The sequence below is a fragment of the Crocodylus porosus genome, unplaced genomic scaffold (assembly GCF_001723895.1).
Source record: "Crocodylus porosus isolate Cpor-Errol unplaced genomic scaffold, CroPor_comp1, whole genome shotgun sequence".
Lineage (NCBI taxonomy): Eukaryota > Metazoa > Chordata > Crocodylia > Crocodylidae > Crocodylus > Crocodylus porosus.
In genome coordinates, this window is record NW_017728921.1 from 1,946,053 (window position 1) to 1,964,896 (window position 18,844).

Below are 18,844 nucleotides of genomic sequence, written 5' to 3' on the forward strand. Positions count from 1 at the left end.
GTGGCTCCAGGCTTTGGTGTGAGCCTGCTTCGTGAGCTGGAAAAGCCCAGCTGAGGGAAAGCACCAGAGCTTGCAAGGATGAGAGGATGCAAGATCTCCTGACACAGGGCCAAGGCTAGGGGTGCTACTGCCTGCTGGAAATGACCAGTCACAGGCTGCAGGTCCACTCCACCCTGATAACCACCCTGCTTGTCACCAACCCCCTGCTCCACAGTACCAGAGAAACAAGACTTGAGCATGGCCAGAGACATCAAAGACCCCAGCAGAGCTGGCTGCTGACACCTCTGTCATCAGCCTGGGTGGGCCAAGCTGCAGCACCGACAACTCTAGGGCACCACATCAGAGGCCTGCAAGCTGTGCCTTGCAATTTCCCCCATCATTAAGCCAGCAGAGGGGCCATCTCGGTGTATTTCTGGCCTGGCTGGGCTAAGATGCAGCCACGTTGTGAGCTCCCTGGGCTGACTGGGGTTCAGTGCTGTGGCCTGGCTCCTCCCAAGCCCCAAGGTCTGTTTTTAGAAGAGAGAAACCACTGTAATAGTGGGATAAATATTGATGAGGCGCCTACCCTGTGCCCAAGGCCGCAGGGCCCGAAGGCAGTGCAATGAATAAAATATGCTGCAGTAAGAGCTCTCCCATCCAGGAAGAGGACAGAGGCTCTGCCTGAGCCCTTAACCTGCTGCTTCATGCTTGGGCTGTGCCCTGCCACCTCGACTTGTGCTGCTGGAGCAGTGACCCCGAGCCTGAGAGCCCCAGCCAGGCAGCGGCTCTGGGTCAGAGGCCTCTGGGCACTGTGCTGTTCGGGAAGGGGAGGGATGGGAGATCCCCCTGGCTCCTGGACTCCCCCGTGGCAGGCTCACAGGGGTGCACTTGACCCCAGCTCAGATCTGAAGTTGCCACGGTTTGCTTGTTTGCAGCCACCTTCCCCTTCCCTTCCCCTTGTCTCCTCCTCCTCCTCCCTGGAGGGCTGCATCTTTCCACGACTCCCTTCTCCCAGATGATCCACTCTCGGCTCCCACTCCATCCTGCCCCTGCACGGCAGCTCTTCCCCTTCCCCGGAGAGAGCCAGGTGCCTTACAGGGCCTGTGGGGACTCTGCTGGGACCTCACACACCTGAGCAAGGAACCATTGCACTGCCCCACAGCCACTGCCCCACACCCAGGGGATCTGTCACCTCCTGCCTGCCTCTGCTCTCCTGGGAGGGCTGTTTGTTTCCATAGGAGGACCTGCCCTTGGACCAGGTCCCACTGCAGCAGTGGGAACTTCCCTCCGCACTGCAGCCCTTCTCTCTGGGCACCCACCCAGTGCCAGTAACAATGAGGTCTATCCTCCCAGTGGGACCCCTGGATCCCCAGCTGGGTGTGGTGGGCAGGATAGACTCCAGGTTGCATAATGGGAGGCTGTGACTCACCAGCGGGTTGGGACCTGAGGCAGAAGCTGCTGCCTCCTCCCACCCGCGCCCACCATTATGTGAGAGGAGGAAGGAGCTCTGTGCTCTGGGGTCAGTGGTGCAGGAAAGGAGCTGAGCCTGACAGCGCTGAGCGGGCCTTTCCCCATCCCTGTGCCAGCACACAGGTCACTGGCCCGTCCTCGAACGGCCAGAGGAGCTCAGACAGGAGGAGAGGTACTGTGAATGCTCTGCCCTGGGGCAGGTGCTTCTGCAGGGTTGCCCTGTGGTGCGGTGTTGTGCCGTGGGGGGGTCGTGGGAACACCCGTGTTGGAACGACGCGCTGTCGCTCTAGGGGATGGCCACTCACTGCGTGGCTGCCTTCGGGTCAGAACAGTGGCTGCAGCGTCCACAACGGGCGCCCTGCATAGCTGGCTCGGGGACTGTGCGGACAATGCCAGGAGGCTCCTGGGGTGCTGGGCTGGGGCGTGGGCATGGAGGAGGCCACAGGCAAGCAGCCACGCCACTGGCTGACCCACGCTTCCTCTGCCACGGTCCCTAAAACCAAGGTGTCAAGCCCGGGTCTTTGCAGGGCTGGCAGGTGCCTCACCATGGCACTGCCCTGTCCAGACAGGAGCTGGAGGCTGGGACGAGCTGAAAGGGGGCAGGGGGAGGAAACAGAGTGAATCACGGTGCTGAGAGCTTCCCAAGCATGCGCAGGAGACCTGTGGGGCAGCAGGCAGAGGCGAGGAAGTCTCTGCTCCCCTGGGCACCCGCCAGCAGCTGCTCTGTGAATGAGGGCTCTGTCTGCCCTGGCACGGCTGGGCTGTGAAAACAAACGGTCCCGAGGGCCGGCCCTGCCGCGCTGTGCTCCCCACGAGGGAATGCCCCTGGCTCTTGTCCATGCTCCCCAGGGGCTCGCTGGAGGGGGGTGTTGGTGTACCCCCTGCCCATGGCTGGAGGGAGCTCTGAGGGGCTATAGGGCAAGCAGGAGCCAGGTACTTCCCTAGCAAAGCAACACCCTGGGTGCCAGGGAAGTGCAGAGGGTCTTTTGGGTAACCCTGGCATGTGTGTTCACCCCAAGCAGGGCAGAGGGGACTCGGTGATTAGCTGGTGGGACCTGATCTCATGGCCTTGCCTTGGGGCATCTGGAGATCTCTTCTGGGAGGGCAACACGGCAGGCCTGGGGAGGCATGGGTCCTTCTGTCGCAGCAGGGTTTTATCTTTTTAAACCTGATGCTTCCAGCCATTCTGTCCCACGACATAGCCCTCTCCCTCTGCCAGGCCAAGTGATTGTGGGACGTAATTGTGTTTAGTCTCTGTGCCGGGTGCTGCTAAGTTTAGTCTGTCTCCCTCTGCGCCACTGTCCTCCGAGGGGGCAGAGGAGCCCGGGGCTGACTTGCTGCATTGCGCTTGCCACATCACAGATGCGACCAAGCCGCCTGGGTCATGCAGAGAAACCCAGCTGCCGCCGGGCATTTCGGGGCCAGGGACAACAGAGCCCTTGCCCTCTGGGTAAGGCCTTTGGTACTGGCTTCACCAGAGGGTCAAAACTCGGACCCTGAGTCCGACTCCACCCATTAGCCCAGTGGCTCTTGCGTGTGGAAATGGTGTGGCTAATCATGCGATTTCCCCTGGGGCCGCAGCCCAGGCCTGTGATGGTTTTCTGCTGAGGACGCCTGAGATTTGGGGAAGTGTTGGACTGTTAGAGACGGGTTGCTGCCATGTGTCTGGGTCATGTCCTATCCCAATCCTGCCCTTTCCCGCCTGGCGGGAACAAAGGAGCCGCGGTGCTTTCCAGGTCCTCTGCTCCTGCTGCGGCTGCTTAGCGGCACCGCACCGCAGTCGTAGCCCTGACGGGCCGGGGAAGCACGATGTGTTTGGTAACATCTTCTGTTGCACCAAGTGCCCTTGCTCAGGCCACTTCTCCTTTCTTAGGGCATTTCTATGCTGCATGCAGGGTTTTCTCCAGATTGCTTCACAGTGCTTGCACACATTGATCCAATTCCTTTTAAATAAACTAGTGGGAGTGTGAAGGACCCTGGAAAGAGTCGCACAACTTCCCTAACTCAGAGGGAAAGGAGCCCCGGTCAGTTCTCTAATGAGTAGCGGGGCAGGGAGCTTCTGGCTGACTGTGGAAGGGGACATGGACTGACCCGACAGCCCCATCTTTCCATAGTTTCATAGTTTCTAGGGTCGGAAGGGACCCGAGCAGATCATCTAGTCCGACCCCCTGCCATAGCAGGAAAGAGTACTGGGGTCAAACAACCCCAGCATGGTGTTCATCTAGCCTTGTCTTCAAGACCCCCAGGGTAGGAGCCAGCACCACTTCTCTTGGAAGCTGGTTCCAGACCCTAGCCGCCCTGACTGTGAAGTTGCGCCTCCTGATATCTAGCCTAAATCTACCATGGAAGAACAGGCTGTGATCCAGGCAGCAGCCCAGCTATGGAGCCCCCTGGCCTGCACCCCACAGGTCCCTCCTAGACAGATGTTCAGGAGATGAGGTTGCTCGGGGGCTGTAAAACCCTCAGTGGTATTTGGCTGGGTGCTTACAGTCACACTGGCAGATTTTGGGTCAGCTGATGGGTTAAGTGGGGAGTGTAGTGGCTGAGTTTTCCAGGACTTGGTACAGAAAGTGCTGAGCTTGGATGTTGTTTGAAGGTGCCGGAGCTCCAGGATCTCAGTCATGTGGTAGCGAGGTGCCTATGCCCCATTAAAAGTCGGCATTGCCTCCCACTGGTCCCCTTGAAGTCCCCCATAGTCCATGACCTCAGTACAAACAGGTCTGTGGAGGTCCCGTATTCATTCACCAGAGGGTGTGTGCTTTCCCGGAGCCAGGGTAGCGGTGCCGTGTGGAATTTGTCGTGCTGAAGCTAGACAAACTCAGGCTGTGGTTTGTTAGCGGGGAGGGTGTTGGCCATGAGAACAACTGAACGCCATCCCTGGGAGCATTCGGGTCTAGAAGGGAGAAGTGCTGCAGCTCAGTCAGGAGCCTGGGGGCACCGCGTCTGGACAGTCGATGACCTGGGCTGGCAGGAGGTCAGACCCCGGACCCGACGGCTCACAGGTCTAGGACTGTGCATGAGAGAGAACCAGGCAGCAGACTTTTTGGCCGGGGGCAGATGCTAACTTAACCCTTTTTCTCCCAGAGCATTGGCATCGCTCCCCAGCCTTGACCTGGGAGAAGGATTCAGTTGAACGCACCCGAGGCTGCTCCAGGGACAGCGTCAGCAGCAAGAAACACAATCTGGAGCAGGGAGACAGAGACTGTCTGTGCTGGTGAGTGGGGGACGGACGGTGCAGGGCACAGGCAGCTGTGCAGTGGCAGCCCCAGGCTCTGCTTCCACCTTTGTCACCCACCTACTGCTTGGCCTGGGGCAGGGATCCCCGCTGGGCTGGGACACCCCTCACCTGTCTCCCAGGGGCTCAGCACTTCTTTGCTCAGCTTCTCTAGCATGGGGAAAAGCAGAGGGCAGTGATGGGCAGCAAACCTCTGCAAATTCCCTCAAAGCTTTGAGTTTGGGCCACACTTCCCTGGTTTGTGGATCCTGATGGGTTTTGCCTGTCTCTGTGGTCCCTGGGGTTCAAGGGTGGGTGCTGCCCTCACAGCCAAGGTGGCAAGACTTGTTCCCCTGCCACTGTGTCTCAGTTTCCCCTCTGTATAATGGGACTGAAGGCACAGCCAGGAGATGGCATGGGAAGGGGGAGCCTCACACAAGCAAATACCTAGGTTGGGGGGCATTGCCAGCTTTGGACCGCCTTGGAGAGGGGAGGAAGCAGAGGAGGTTGCATTTCCCATCCCTATCTCCAGGCTATACTGGGGGCTTCCCTCTGTCCCAGCCCTGGAGGCTATGGAGATGGCTTCATCCAATCCACTCTGTGCTGGGATAATCCCACACCCACACTGGGAGCAAAGTGGGATGGAGCGGGGACACTGCATGGCAAATTACAGGGCCGCTTCATGCTGGGCTTGGGCCCCGGCTGCTCTTTTGTAATGACATGCTGCATAATTAGAAGCATGTTCTCCAGCAGAGAGCCCAGCCCGGCCGCCGAGCCAAGCCCACATTAGGGCTTGTTATACACAGCTGCAACCAAGTCGAAAATGACATGTTCCCAGCTGCTTTTTCTGTCCTCCCAGGCCTGGGGGAGGCGGCAGGGGTGGGGAGCATCCCAGCAGACACAGGCCTCCATGGCCAGTTCCTGGCTTTAGGCCCCTGCTCCAGTGCTCCTGCCTTTTGTCGTGTGCAAAGTTAGTGACAGGCCCATGGCAGGGACTGAAATTCCAGCTGCTGCAAAGGCCACACTCAGGTGCCCCTTGCAGGGAGCCATTTCCTTGTCACTCTGTTACTGCAGGGCTGGCTGCATCCCTACCCCTTGCTGCAGGTCCCTGCTCACCCTGTGATACCCTGCCAGCTTAGGAGGAGTGGCATGGCCCACCCCTTGTGTTCACATCAGGGTGAAGCTGCCTTTCCTGCCAGTTTCCAGTGTCTCCCCTGCTCACACCAGGCCACCCAAGGGGAAGGTCATCACCCTGGGGTGAAATCATCAGGAGGTCAAGATCAGGGCCAGACCACCCTGCTAATGCAAGAGGCCATCTCACCCAGGGCCAGCCCCAGCCTGCCAGCCAGGGCTGCAGCTCCTGGCTTTGCTGGCCTGGGTTTCCTGCCTCCTGGGGCATGTAGCCAGGGTCCGGGGGTTTATTTGAGGGCTCCTCAGTATTTATAGGGCTGGTGAAAGAAGAGCCTGTTCTGTCCCCGGCGCTGGGCTGGGTCCCAGCACCACCACATATGGGAGGGGCAGGGCAAGCAGCCCGCCGACCCCTGTCATTATAGCAGCCCTTTGAAACGCAATGCAATGGGGCCCGACGGGACATCTGCAGAAGTGAGGGGCCCATGTGGCACAGGGGAGCACCCAGCTGCCTCTGTGCCCTGTGGAGGGGGGTCCTGCCTGCCTGCCAGCGAAGCCCATGAGTGTGAGATCCCCGGGTCCAGGCAGGGTGTACCTCAAGCGCCCTCCAGCTTGCATACCACTTGTCCTTGCTCTGCACCTTATCCCAGCAAGGTGGCAAAAATGCAACAGTGCTGCCATGGGGTCTGGGCTCTGGCCATTCCTCACTGAGCCCCAAACACAGCACCTCCCGCAAGGGCACAGTGGGGTGGGGATCAGCCCTGGAGGTATGCAGCCCTCGTGCTCTTCCTGCGTACATATGCAGTCCCCCCACCCCTGGCTCCCTCATACCACCTTTGCATTTTCTTCCAGACCCACAAAGTGTGCCAGGGAGCCCTGCAAAGCCCTCAGCATGACAGACCCTGAGGAGCCCCCCCAGCCCCAGGGCGGGGAGCCCAGCGAAGGCCAGGGGGATGACGCCTTCCCCCTCTCATCCCTGGCCAACCTATTTGAGAGCGAGGAGGGGGCCTCACCTGCAGAGGCCGCCCGCAGCACCCCGGGGTCGGGCGACAGCAAGCAGAACCTGCGCATGAAGTTCCAGGGGGCTTTCCGCAAGGGCATGCCCAACCCCATGGACCTGCTGGAGTCCACCATCTACGAGTCCTCTGTTGTGCCCGCACCCAAGAAAGCCCCCATGGACTCACTCTTCGACTATGGCACCTACCACCACCACCCCAGCGACAACAAGCGCCGGCGCAAGAAGGTCGTGGAGTGAGTATGCCATGCCCAGCCACGTGCAAGCCTGGTTCCCTGGGGGCAGGGTTGGTGGGGAGGATCATATCCATCCATGCGACCATCTGGGATGTATATGTCTTGATGCATTTCCTTGAGTGGAGGGCAGGCAAAGCCACTGGGACTGCAGGGAGCCATGCGGGTGTGTGAGTGTGTAAGTGCGTGTGTGCATCAGGGAAGGGGGTGAGGGAGCAGGGATGACTGTATTAAGCTCTCCCTGAGCAGCACTGGCGGGGCTGGACCATTAGCATTTGGCTTGTGCCAGTGAGCTGATGCTGCTGGGGCCAGGCTATGGCGGGCGGGTCGGCTGCCTGCTCCCTTCCTGCGGCTCCCCTGAAAGAGGGCTCTGTGCTGTGGCGTCTCACCTCCGCTGCGGGCAGGGAGGTCTGGCTCCCCTTGGTGGGAGTAGGGCCGGGCTCTCTCTCCAGCATGAATGGGCTTTTCAGGAGCCTGCCCCACCCCTGCCCTCCCTGCCTGTGCCAGGAAACAGCCCCTGGGGGAGGCAAGAGGCCCAGGCCGTGGGGCACAGTGTGCCCGTCTGTGCACAAGGACGTGCTGGACCTGGGCACTGGCCAGGCCGAGGCCCCTCCCAAGGCACCTCCCAGCAGGCACGGGGAGCAGCCAGTCTCCCACCCAGGGCAGAGTGCTACGCTCCCCATGGCTATGGGAAGGCAGGGACCCAGGTGGCTAGAGCAGCAGGGTGGGAGCTGGGCAGCTGCAAGGCTGTCCACGTGGAGCCCCGCTGCCCGCCTTGTTCTGCTTTGCTGCCCTTCCATGTCACCGATCATCCCTCCAGATCATGTAGGGTGCCCGCCTCCCCACTCTGTCCTGGGAGGGGGCTGCAAGCATTCCCAAGGCGGGAGGCTGCTGACCGGGAGTGGGTGGGAAGGGAGGGCTGTGCCATCATTTGGACCAGGGATCTGGGATCCCAGAAGGCAGCTCCTCTTCCTCCTCCCCTTCCATCATGCCCTGGGGAGGGAATCACGGTGAACAAACATCCTGCTACTTCCCCACGTGGAGTCGAGTGCAATAAAAATTCCTTTGGTGACGCTGGGCTCCACCAGGCTGCCTGCCCCCTTTGGCTAACATGAGTGCCAGGCACTAACCAGTCTGCACCTGTGCACCTCACTGACACGACCACTTCCCCGACCGGTTTGACTGGGACTGCGTCCCTAGCTCTGGCCCCGCAGCCTTCAGACTAGCAGCTCAGGGCTTCAGCAATAAACTTGGCCGGCTGAACCCAGCTGGCTGTGTAGGGCTGAGGGGCCTTCTTCCTCCTGGTGTGCTCATGTACAGTGCCGTCTGGTGCCATTAGCCTACAGGGCCCCAGGACTGTGCTTGACTGCCAGCAGCTGCCCTACCCACACCCACATGGCTGGATCTCCGGCCAGGGGGCATTCAGGCTGTCCAGTTTGTCCTGTCCAGCTGGGTTTGCAGGTGTGTGTGTGTGTGTGTGTGTAAGCAGAACAGCCCTTCCATCTCCCAGGCAGATGTTGACTCTTGAACCTAATGACAACAGTTTACATGGCACCTTTGCTGACTGTCCATGATCGATTTGTCATGAAGTCCCCAGCTGCCATAGAACTGGGGCCACAAACGGCTCAGAGGTTTCCTCCTGTCCTTAATGAAGCCCGCTTTTGGGAGGGGCATGGTATTATCACCCTTGTCTGATAAGTGGAGAAACTGAGGCAGGGGGGTGAGGAACTGACTTGCTGGAAGGGGTTGTGCCTGGAGCTGAGACTCATGGTCTCAGAGGCAGTGTCTCCATCTGTCCTGGATCACTGCTGTGCCCAGGGGACAGAGAGTGGCTCCCCCTTGGGACTACTAGGGCCAAGAGCCTAGGCTACCCCGTCCCTGTAGCAGGCCAGTGCTGTGTTGCTTCCTCTCTCAGCAGTGTCAGGCCACACTGGTGCTCTCTGCCCTGTGCTGGTGCTGGTGCTCTGGGTGTTGCCTTCAGGCATTCTTGTCCTTAAAGCGGCTGCCTCTCTTGCAGGAAGCAGCGCCAGGGCTCGAAGGGGCCTGCCCCCAACCCGCCCCCCATCCTCAAAGTGTTCAACCGGCCCATCCTCTTCGACATCGTGTCCCGGGGCTCCACTGCCGACCTGGATGGGCTCCTTCCCTTCCTGCTGAGCCACAAGAAGCGCCTGACGGACGAGGACTTCCGAGGTGAGCCCCAAGCGCTGTGTTGGAGGGGAGCCCAGACTACAGCAGGGTGATGCTGTGCCCCCTCCTGCTGAGTCTGGGGTGTCCCTGGAGCCAGGGTCTGTGGCTCATGACCCGACCATGGTGAGCCCTAGTACTTCCGGCCCAGCGCAAACCACAGCTGGTGCTGCTGTCACAGGCCCCCACTGGTCCAGAGTGGGGTTCCCTCTGCAGCCCGGCCTGGCCTCCCCTCCTGAGGTTTGCAAAGACCTTGGAACTGCCATTGACCAGGCCTCACAGCCCTGCCACTCCCTGCCCCACCTTAGAGCCCTCCACAGGGAAGACCTGCCTGCCCAAGGCACTGCTGAACCTGGCCGGAGGGAAGAACGACACCATCCCCCTGCTGATGGACATCGCTGAGAGGACAGGCAATCTGCGGGAGTTCCTGAACTCACCCTTCCGAGATGTCTACTACCGAGGTGCGGGGAGTGGGGCCAGCCATGGCTAGCCCCACAGAGGGATGGGGGGAGCTGGAGGGCGAGCTGTGCTTCTGTGTCTGGGTGGGGGTCTGCTACTCAGGGTGCTGATGGGCTACATCTGTTCCAGGCCAGACTGCGCTGCACATCGCCATTGAGCGCCGCTGCAAGCACTACGTGGAGCTGCTGGTGGAGAAAGGGGCCGATGTGCATGCCCAGGCACGTGGACGCTTCTTCCAACCCAAGGACGAGGGAGGCTACTTCTACTTTGGTGTGTGGTGGACATCCCCTCCCTGTCCCAGGGGCATCGCAGCTGAGACATTCGGGCATGGCAAGCAGGCAGAGATGTCCCAGCCTGCCTGGCTCACCTCCATTGGCTCCTCACCCTGTGGAGGGGACAGGACATGGCTCCCCTCAGGTGCCAGCACCTCCCAGGGCACCCACACACTGAGGAAACACCTTGCCCAGCCTCCCCAGCCCCCCAGTACAGTGCCACCAAAGCCATCCCAGCATGAAGTGCCAGCACGCTGGCAGGGAGTTGGTCCAGGCCAGGTTGCCAGCCAGCCCATTACACCCCTGTCCTCATCAGGCGTGGTGCCAGGCACTATGTGGGAGGAAAGGCTTGGGGCATGGGCAGATGCCACAGGGCTCCTGAGCCCAGCAACAACACCTCCCTCAGTGCCACCATGGGAACAGTTCCCCACTGTGCCCCTCACGGCCCAGTGGGAGCTGAGGGCTGCCCCCACCTCAGCCCACTGACCCTGACACCTCCTGCCCGGTGCCCGGATCTGAGAGCAGGGCTTTGAGAGCTGATGTCAGCATGGCACTGTGTCTTCCCCCTACCAGGTGAGCTGCCCCTGTCCCTGGCTGCCTGCACCAACCAGCCGCACATTGTCCACTACCTGGCGGAGAACGCGCACAAAAAGGCCGACCTGCGGCGCCAGGACTCCCGTGGCAACACCGTGCTGCACGCACTGGTCGCCATCGCTGACAACACCCGGGAGAACACCAAGTTCGTCACCAAGATGTACGACCTGCTGCTCATCAAGTGTGCCAAGCTCTTTCCCGATACCAACCTCGAGGCCCTGCTCAACAATGATGGCCTCTCGCCCCTCATGATGGCTGCCAAGACCGGCAAGATTGGGGTAAGGGTGGTGGGGAAAGGGCCAACCCACTAGGGGCCCCCGAAGCAGAACGCCTCACTCCCCCATGGCCCTGCACTGTGCCTCAATAGCTCCATCCAGAAAGGGGGAAGATGACAGTGACCTGGCTCATGGTAGCTGAGGGGGGAGGGATGGAGGATTGAATGGCTGTGAAGCACCTTGAGGGCAGAGACCCAGAGACAACCTGGGGTGGGGGGGAGGCATTGCCTGTTCCTGTGTTAACACTGTGGGTCTGGGGTCAGGCTGCACATTTCCAGTGAGTTTCAGCTCCTCCCAGGCTGAGGAAGGGTCAAGAGGGGAGATGGGTAGAGCAGCAGGTAGAGCAGGGGGTCCTATGCCTGGGATTTTGGGGCAGATTAGAGCCCTGCACATGAGAATCCCAGCTCAAGTGTGCAGGTTATTGTGTGACGGGTATCCAGGTTATAGCCGTATTGATCCAAAGGAAAAGGCAATCAGGACTTGGAGTAGAGGTAAGATCGTTTATTAGACCAACTAGATTTTTGCAAAAAAAGAAAAATTTAATTGCAAGCTTTCAGGCGCAAACACCCTTCATCAGGCATTGGAGAAAAGATTGTAAAAGTTCTCCTGGGTATTTCTGGGCATTTCTACCCAGGAGAACTTTTACAGTCTTTTCTCCAATGCCTGATGAAAGGTGCTTGTGCCGAAACCTTGCAATTAAAGAATTTTTTTGCAAAAATCTAGTTGGTCTAATAAAAGATATCACCTCTACTACAAGTCCTGACTGGTTATTGTATGAGCAATTTAAGTTTGTCTCTGTATCCCTGATGGGCTGTCCCCCCACCACCCAGGCAGCGGTCCCATTCCTCAGAGCTGATATAGTTTGTCAGTGCTGAAACCATGTCATCCCTGGCACGCTGGAGCCCTCAGCCGGCTGCTCCAGTCTCTGGCCACTGTCTGATCGTTTGGTGGCTCTCTCCACCTGCTGGCCACAGCTGATTGCACAATGCGCTGCTCAGCCTAAGCGAGGCAGCTGCTAGGATCCTTTCATAGGAAGCATTAAGAGACAAGTGCTCTTACAGGCTGGGCTAATTCCTCTCTGGCATCCTGGCTGTGCTACCTCCGTTTCCTTCTGCCTGGTGGGGGTAGTGGGGCTGTGCTGTGCCTATACAGCTGGGCTGTGGTTAATGAGACAAGAGGACAGTGAGGAGCCTGTCGCATGCACTGCTGCAATAGGGCCGGTGCCTTCCCCGCTGCCCCAGCCCTGCCTGGCCATCTCATTGCTGCAGCCCTGCATGGGGCACCCGGGTCCTGCAGCCCCTGAGCCAGAGGAGCACCTGTGCTTGCTGCCTGCATCAGCATGGAGAGCTGCGGGGTCTGCATGGCACTGCCTGCTCACCCTGCCTGCCCTGCTGACAGATCTTCCAGCACATCATCCGCCGGGAGGTCAAGGATGAGGATGCCCGGCACCTCTCCCGCAAGTTCAAGGACTGGGCCTATGGGCCCGTCTACTCCTCGCTCTATGACCTGTCTTCGCTGGACACCTGTGGGGAGGAGGTGTCTGTCCTGGAGATCTTGGTGTACAACAGTAAGATCGAGGTGAGCACAGGGGGGCCAGGGAGGGGTGCGGTACCTGGCAGGGGGTCTGTGCGGAGCAGACCTGGGCTTCAGAAGGAGGACCTGTCTCCTAGCTCCCTCAGGCTGCTGATGGTGCTCAGTGCCTGGCAGGATTTGACCCCAGGGCTGCACAGCCATACATCCTGCTGCTCTCAGCCCCAAAGCCGCTGCTAGGAGAAGCGGTCCCCAGCATACCTCAGTGAGCATGGGGCTGAAAGCATCTGCCCATCTCAGCAGGAAGCAGATGCAGCTGGTGCTGGGGTGGCCACGCCAGCCCAGCCCCCACTCCATCTCTCCCTGGCATGCTTGTAGCCAGCCCAGTCTTCTCAGTGTCCTTCTCCAGTCCCCCCCCACTCACAGTGGTCCCTCCCTCGGCTTCACCACAGAACCGCCACGAGATGCTGGCCGTGGAGCCCATCAACGAGCTGCTGCGCGACAAGTGGCGGAAATTCGGGGCCGTCTCTTTCTACATCAGCGTGATTTCCTACCTGTGCGCCATGGTCATCTTCACCCTCATCGCCTACTACCGCCCTGTGGAGGGCATCGTGAGTATCCCTGTGGCCTTAGCACCAGGCTTAGATGGGCTCAGGTACCTACGCAGGCCTCCCTGTGTCTGTTGAGCGCTGGCAGGTTTTTGTGACTACAACAGTAGCTGGGCTTCTGCAGGGGAGGCTGGCTGGGTTAGGTGCGGAGGTTTGGGATGGGATAGGAGGGTCCTGATGCAGTTCTCAGTGCTGGCCTGTCCTGCCCTGCAGCCCCCGTACCCCTACACGACTACCATTGACTATCTGCGCCTGGCTGGGGAGGTCATAACTCTCTTCACCGGAGTCTTGTTCTTCTTCACCAACGTAAGTGGACACTGGGCTCTGTGGGGGTGCTGGGTATGGGGGTGATACATGATGGATGGGGCTGTGGGGAAGAGGCAGCTGGGGGAGATTGATTCTTCTGTGTCCCCTGGCGGCCCTGGCCTGCACTCTTCACCCTCCAGCCAAATGACTCCTGTTCCACCCACATCCTGCCACCCCCAGGTGAAGGACCTGTTCATGAAGAAGTGCCCTGGCGTGAATTCATTCTTCATTGACGGCTCCTTCCAGCTGCTCTAGTAAGCACAGATGGCTGCCAGATGCACTGAAGCTGTGGCCCCTGGGAGTGTCCAGGGAGGTAAACCCCCATCACAAGAGAGCAGAGTGCACTGGACCTGTCCATCTCACGGTGGGGAGAGACCTGCTGACCGGGCTGTCCCCAGGCATGGGCACCAAGTGCCATCTCCATGTCTCTTTCTGGGGGTCATAAGTTGATGCCCTGCGAGAGGAGACTGGTGTGGATGGAGCAGAAGGGAAATGCAGCTGTCCTCCCCACTTGCTGCATAAGTCAGACGAGCCCTGGCTGTATCCCCTGCTCAGGGCAGCAAGTCCTGGGGGGTTCTCTGGCCCCAACTGCTCCCCATGGACCCTGGGGCCCTGCCTGTGGAAGGAGCGGCTTTGCCTCATGTGCTCATAGTCAGACAAATATGTGCTAGCTGCTGCCTTCAAATACCTCAGAGGTGGCTGGAGGCATTGCCCTGGCAGAGCATGTGGCTACAGCCCCTGCTGCTCAGTGCATGGCCCAGGGCATGATCAGGCCCCTTGCTGGGCCTGTCCAGGCTAAATCACATCCTTCTGCCTCCAGCTTCATCTACTCGGTGCTGGTGATCGTCGCGGCTGGACTGTACGTGGCAGGCATCGAAGCCTACCTGGCCGTCATGGTCTTTGCCCTGGTCCTGGGCTGGATGAATGCGCTGTACTTCACCAGGGGGCTGAAGCTCACCGGGACCTACAGCATCATGATCCAGAAGGTCAGGCAAGGAGGGGGCCTGTCCCTGGCAAGGCTCACTGTGTGATGAACCCAGACAGGTTGCCCCTTCCTACCTAATGTAGGGTTTGCTGGTGCTGGCTCCAGTCAGACAGGGCGCTTGTTGAGGTGGGCTGTGGATATGAGCCTGGCAGCTATACTGCTGCAATGGGGTCGATGTCTGTGCGGGGCAAGGTGCTGACTCTGCCTCTGCCTCTGGTGTCCAGATCCTTTTCAAAGACCTGTTCCGGTTCCTGCTGGTCTACTTGCTCTTCATGATCGGCTATGCCTCAGGTAGGCCCATGTGGGGTTTTGGGGAGCTGCAAGCCCGGTGCCTGGGGCAGTGCAGGGGGTGGGGAACGCAGCACTGAGCAGCTGTGCCATGGCATCGCTGCAGAGCAAATTTGGGAAAAATCTGCTTTGACAACTGTCAGGCTCCAGCTGTGTGATGAGGTTGAGGTCTCCAGGGTGGGGGGCACAGGCTGGGAGAAGGGGCAGCTCCGTAGCTAGGAAAAGGGAACTGGGCCTAGGGCTGGGATCTCTCTTCTCCAGTTGTCCCAGGTCCTGGGAAGGTGGCGTTGTGACTGCCTGTGCCCAAGCTAATGCATCCTCTGGAGATGCATTATTAATGTAATCGTGTATTAGCGAGCAGAGCCTTGGCTCACAGGAGCCAGCCGACTGTCTCGGTCTCTCACCCTGCCCCTCCCCTCGCCCTGCCCCAGCCCTGGTCTCCCTGCTGAACCCCTGCTCCTGCGGCAAGGACCAGTCCAACTGTACGATGCCAGCCTACCCCTCCTGCCGGGACAGCCAGACCTTCAGCACCTTCCTGCTGGACCTCTTCAAGCTCACCATTGGCATGGGCGACCTGGAGATGATTGAGAGTGCCAAGTACCCCGGTGTCTTCATCATCCTGCTGGTCACTTACATCATCCTCACCTTCGTGCTGCTGCTTAACATGCTCATCGCCCTCATGGGTGAGACAGTGGGGCAGGTGTCCAAGGAGAGCAAGCAGATCTGGAAGCTGCAGGTGAGGCGTGGCCCGAGGGCGCTGGCAGGGCCATCACACCAGAGGCTGGCTCCCCACACACACGCCAGGGCCCCCTGTTCCACCTCCAGTGCCACATCCCCAAGCAGAGTAGCTTGTGGCCCTTTCCCCACAGAAAGGGCCTTCATGGGCCTTGAGCCCTTAAGCTGAGACCTATTGCTCTAGGCCTCTCCTCCTGCCTGTTAAGAGTACACAGCCTGCACACTAGGGCTCCACTGTAGTGTAGAAGGGGCTCTGGCACTTTACACCACATCCCTTCCCCTTGCTCAGGGCTGGATGTGGAAAGGCCTGTCTGCGTCCACCTAGTCCATGACTCCCACCTCATCCAGTGTGGCCTCTGGCCATGCTCTAGGCTAGGGCTTAGCTCCCATGGGAAACTAGCTAGGGTGGGGTGCCCAGCCCCAAGGGAGAACTGCTTTGGGTCCTGTGGTGCCTACTGAGCTGCTCCCATCTGCAGTGGGCCACCACCATCCTGGATATTGAGAGGTCCTTCCCAGTGTTCCTGAGGAAAGCCTTCCGCTCGGGGGAGATGGTCACGGTGGGGAAGGGCATTGATGGGACACCGGACCGGAGGTGGTGTTTCAGGTAAGCCTTGGGGGCCGCTGCTCAGTACCTCGTGGGATTGCTGGGCCTGTGGGCAATTCCTGGGGGTAGATGGGACACCCCGAGTCTGCTCCAGTGTTTCTCTAGGAGTGCATTGTCTCCCACAGGGTCGACGAGGTGAACTGGTCACACTGGAATCAGAACCTGGGCATCATCAATGAGGACCCAGGCAAGAACGAGACCTACCAGTACTACGGCTTCTCCCACACGGTGGGCCGGCTGCGGAGAGGTAAGAGTACTGCTCGGTGCCTGCAGTCACCCCAGGGGTCCCTTAGCTGGACAAGGGGGTGGGAAGGACAACGTGACTCCTGGAGTCACCCTCCCATCCAGGGGTCAGTTGCCCCGATTGCTTCTACAACAGATGTCCTTGTGTGCAACGCTGAGAGCTGTGGGGTGGGAGCTATGAGCCTCCCTGCTCCATGTCCCCTGCCCCTTTTGCAGATCGCTGGTCAACTGTGGTGCCCCGCGTGGTGGAACTGAACAAGAACTGCCAGCCAGACGAGGTGGTGGTGCCATTGGAGGGCATGGGGGCATCCAATCTGAATGACCGGAGGCCAGGACACCCAAACGGTCGGAAAGAAGAGTGCCACATCTAACGCAGGCCATGCATGTAGGGGAAGCCTGCCTCTGCCTCGTGAGGGCTGTGGGTGCCCACATGGCCTGGCTCACCTTTGGGCAGCATAACTGATTTGCACAACAGTCTGGCCGGGACCAAGCAGTGAGGGGGCTTCTGAAACACCCCCCTGCACCCCATGCCCCCCACACCAAGGCAGCTGAGCCCCAGCATCTCCCAGAGCCCTGGTCATGGACCCAAAGCAAGGACAATGGGGTTTTCTGGCCAGAGCCATGGGTTCCTCAGCCAGCCGGGCTGTTACAGCAGCAACAACAGAAGTGAGTCTGATCTCAGGACCCACAGTCCTGCCCACCTGTGCCCAGTGACCCAGGACACCTTGGAGAGCAGAGCTGGAGTGAGGCCATGGCCTCTGGTCAACAGAGGGGCCTGTCCAGCAACGCATCTCTGAGGGCCTGTGTCCTGTCTGGAGCTAACTGTTTGGACCAGGAAGAGCCAAGACCCACAGCTGTGTACCCCGGAGCCTGCCTGCTGGGATGCAATGGCTGCACAAGCATCTCAACATTCAGCTGGCTCGTGGGTGCCAGCATGGCTGGGCCAGGGGCTGCAGTGTCCAGCTGACAACTAGCGAACACCTCTGCACTCAAGCCAAACCCTCACTGTCTGCAAAGGCCGGCACCAGCAGATTTGACCCCTGGGGACTCCTGGAAAACTCATGGACTGTGCCCAGCTGGTGCTGGGGGCCTGGATATTCCCAGGCCTGCAGATCGCACAGCCCATTCTGGATGGTGTCTGGGGACCTGACCGGTAAGACCCACAGCATTATGCTGCTGATTTCGAGGGTCTCCACCTGCTTGTGGAGGGCACAAGCCAGTGAACCAGCTGTGCAAGACCCTGATTCAGCCTCCCACTGTCCCAAACAGCTTCCACCCCTCCCAGGGCTCTCCAGTTAGAGGGACTGGTCTGTCCAACAGACTCAGTCGTCTCACTCCCATGCTGCTGGAGGGATGTTGCCAGCTCTCAGCACAGCCATGTTGTATCATATCTGTCCACCACCACCGTCTCAAATCAGGAGTTCTTGTTGCTTGTTCCCCTCCACCCTGGGCTCTGCCATGCAACACGGCTGCACCTCGCTGCCTTCAGCAATTTGTTGCCCCTTTCCCCACTATGACATGGCATCACAGGGCACTGCCAAGGGTCTCAATGCCCCCCATTCATTCCTGATGAGGAGAGGCCATCCAGGTTTGCACACTGCAGCAGTGGGATCCCAGGGCAGGCAGCTGCTGCTACATCTCCTCCGAAGCCCTGCTGCTCCCAGGAACTGCTTGCTGGGAGCAGGGACACATCATCCCCTTTCCTTGCGAGCAGATGTCTGTTTACGGCTTTGTAATCATGAGGAAGGCTCCTGCAACCCAGCCCCAGCCTGCCTGTGACAAGGAGCTTTCTACACACAGTTCACACTGTCAGTCAGTCAGTGACAGGGTGTTACCTCCACTGTGTGTCTGGATGGTTCCCTGCACCAACAAAGGGCTTTGGAGCTGGCCCACAGGCATGCAATGGAGCAAATGCTGGGGCAGACTCATGCGTGTGTGCAGAGAGCTGCTTATGAGAACTTGCACTGTGTTTCTCCTCTCCTGAGGTCCTCGTGTCCACACGCGCTTGTTCATGTTCCTGAGGGGCTGCTGAATGGGCCAACTCCCTCAGCCAGCAGTAGCCCAGCAAGTCTCTGTGCTCGGACCTGGCCAGTACTGTCTGTTCTGTGGAAATCACAAATCCTCCCACCCAACCATAGGAGTGCTTGTCACTGCCTCTTTCCTGAATCCTTTACAACTCCCCATGCAGGACTGTTTTATACAGCGTCTTCCTCAGGGATTCATCCAACCCAGCTGAAAAGGTCTCACAGCATGTTGGTCAGTAGTCCTGGAAATAATGCTGCTGCTACAAGTGGCTCCCCCAGCCCCTGGGCCAAGTCCTAGCCACAGCTCAGAGATGCAAGGCATGCATTTTATAAAGGCTGCTAGCACTGAGTTGGATACTCCAGGCAGTAGCAGCAAGAGACTAGTGGTAGGCAGCACTACCCTGCAGCTGATGTCTATGATATTGCAGTAAGTACAGAAGGAACCAGGCAGTTTATTGCTCCCCTGCAAAGCTTTTAGGAAGCTGCTTTGCTTTCCCTAAACCCTGTTGGCCCTGAGCACAGCCCCCTGGAGACAAAGCTGCCCCAGCCAGAGAGGGAGACTGTGTGAAGGGAGCCGGGCCAATCAAAGCCTTACCCATTATGTACCCAAAGGCCAGTGGCAATGCCACACGTTTTGCACAACATTTGTACACACCTATTTATTTAGTAATAAAACCAACCTGTAAACTCCACTGCCC

General features: G+C 59.3%; 1 protein-coding gene across 1 annotated transcript; it reads left to right on the forward strand.

Annotated features, from left to right (window-relative positions):
• Nucleotides 1-4,287: 4,287 nt before the first annotated feature.
• Nucleotides 4,288-18,838, forward strand: TRPV4 (transient receptor potential cation channel subfamily V member 4). Its single transcript, XM_019538691.1, has 16 exons — nucleotides 4,288-4,663; nucleotides 6,644-7,042; nucleotides 9,057-9,229; nucleotides 9,532-9,684; nucleotides 9,812-9,952; nucleotides 10,528-10,826; nucleotides 12,222-12,401; nucleotides 12,806-12,964; nucleotides 13,175-13,267; nucleotides 13,448-13,521; nucleotides 14,088-14,253; nucleotides 14,477-14,543; nucleotides 14,972-15,276; nucleotides 15,752-15,879; nucleotides 16,005-16,126; nucleotides 16,339-18,838. The coding sequence occupies exons 2-16, from the start codon at nucleotides 6,684-6,686 to the stop codon at nucleotides 16,491-16,493; spliced, it is 2,574 nt and encodes an 857-aa protein (XP_019394236.1). The 5' UTR covers nucleotides 4,288-4,663; nucleotides 6,644-6,683; the 3' UTR covers nucleotides 16,494-18,838.
• Nucleotides 18,839-18,844: the final 6 nt, after the last annotated feature.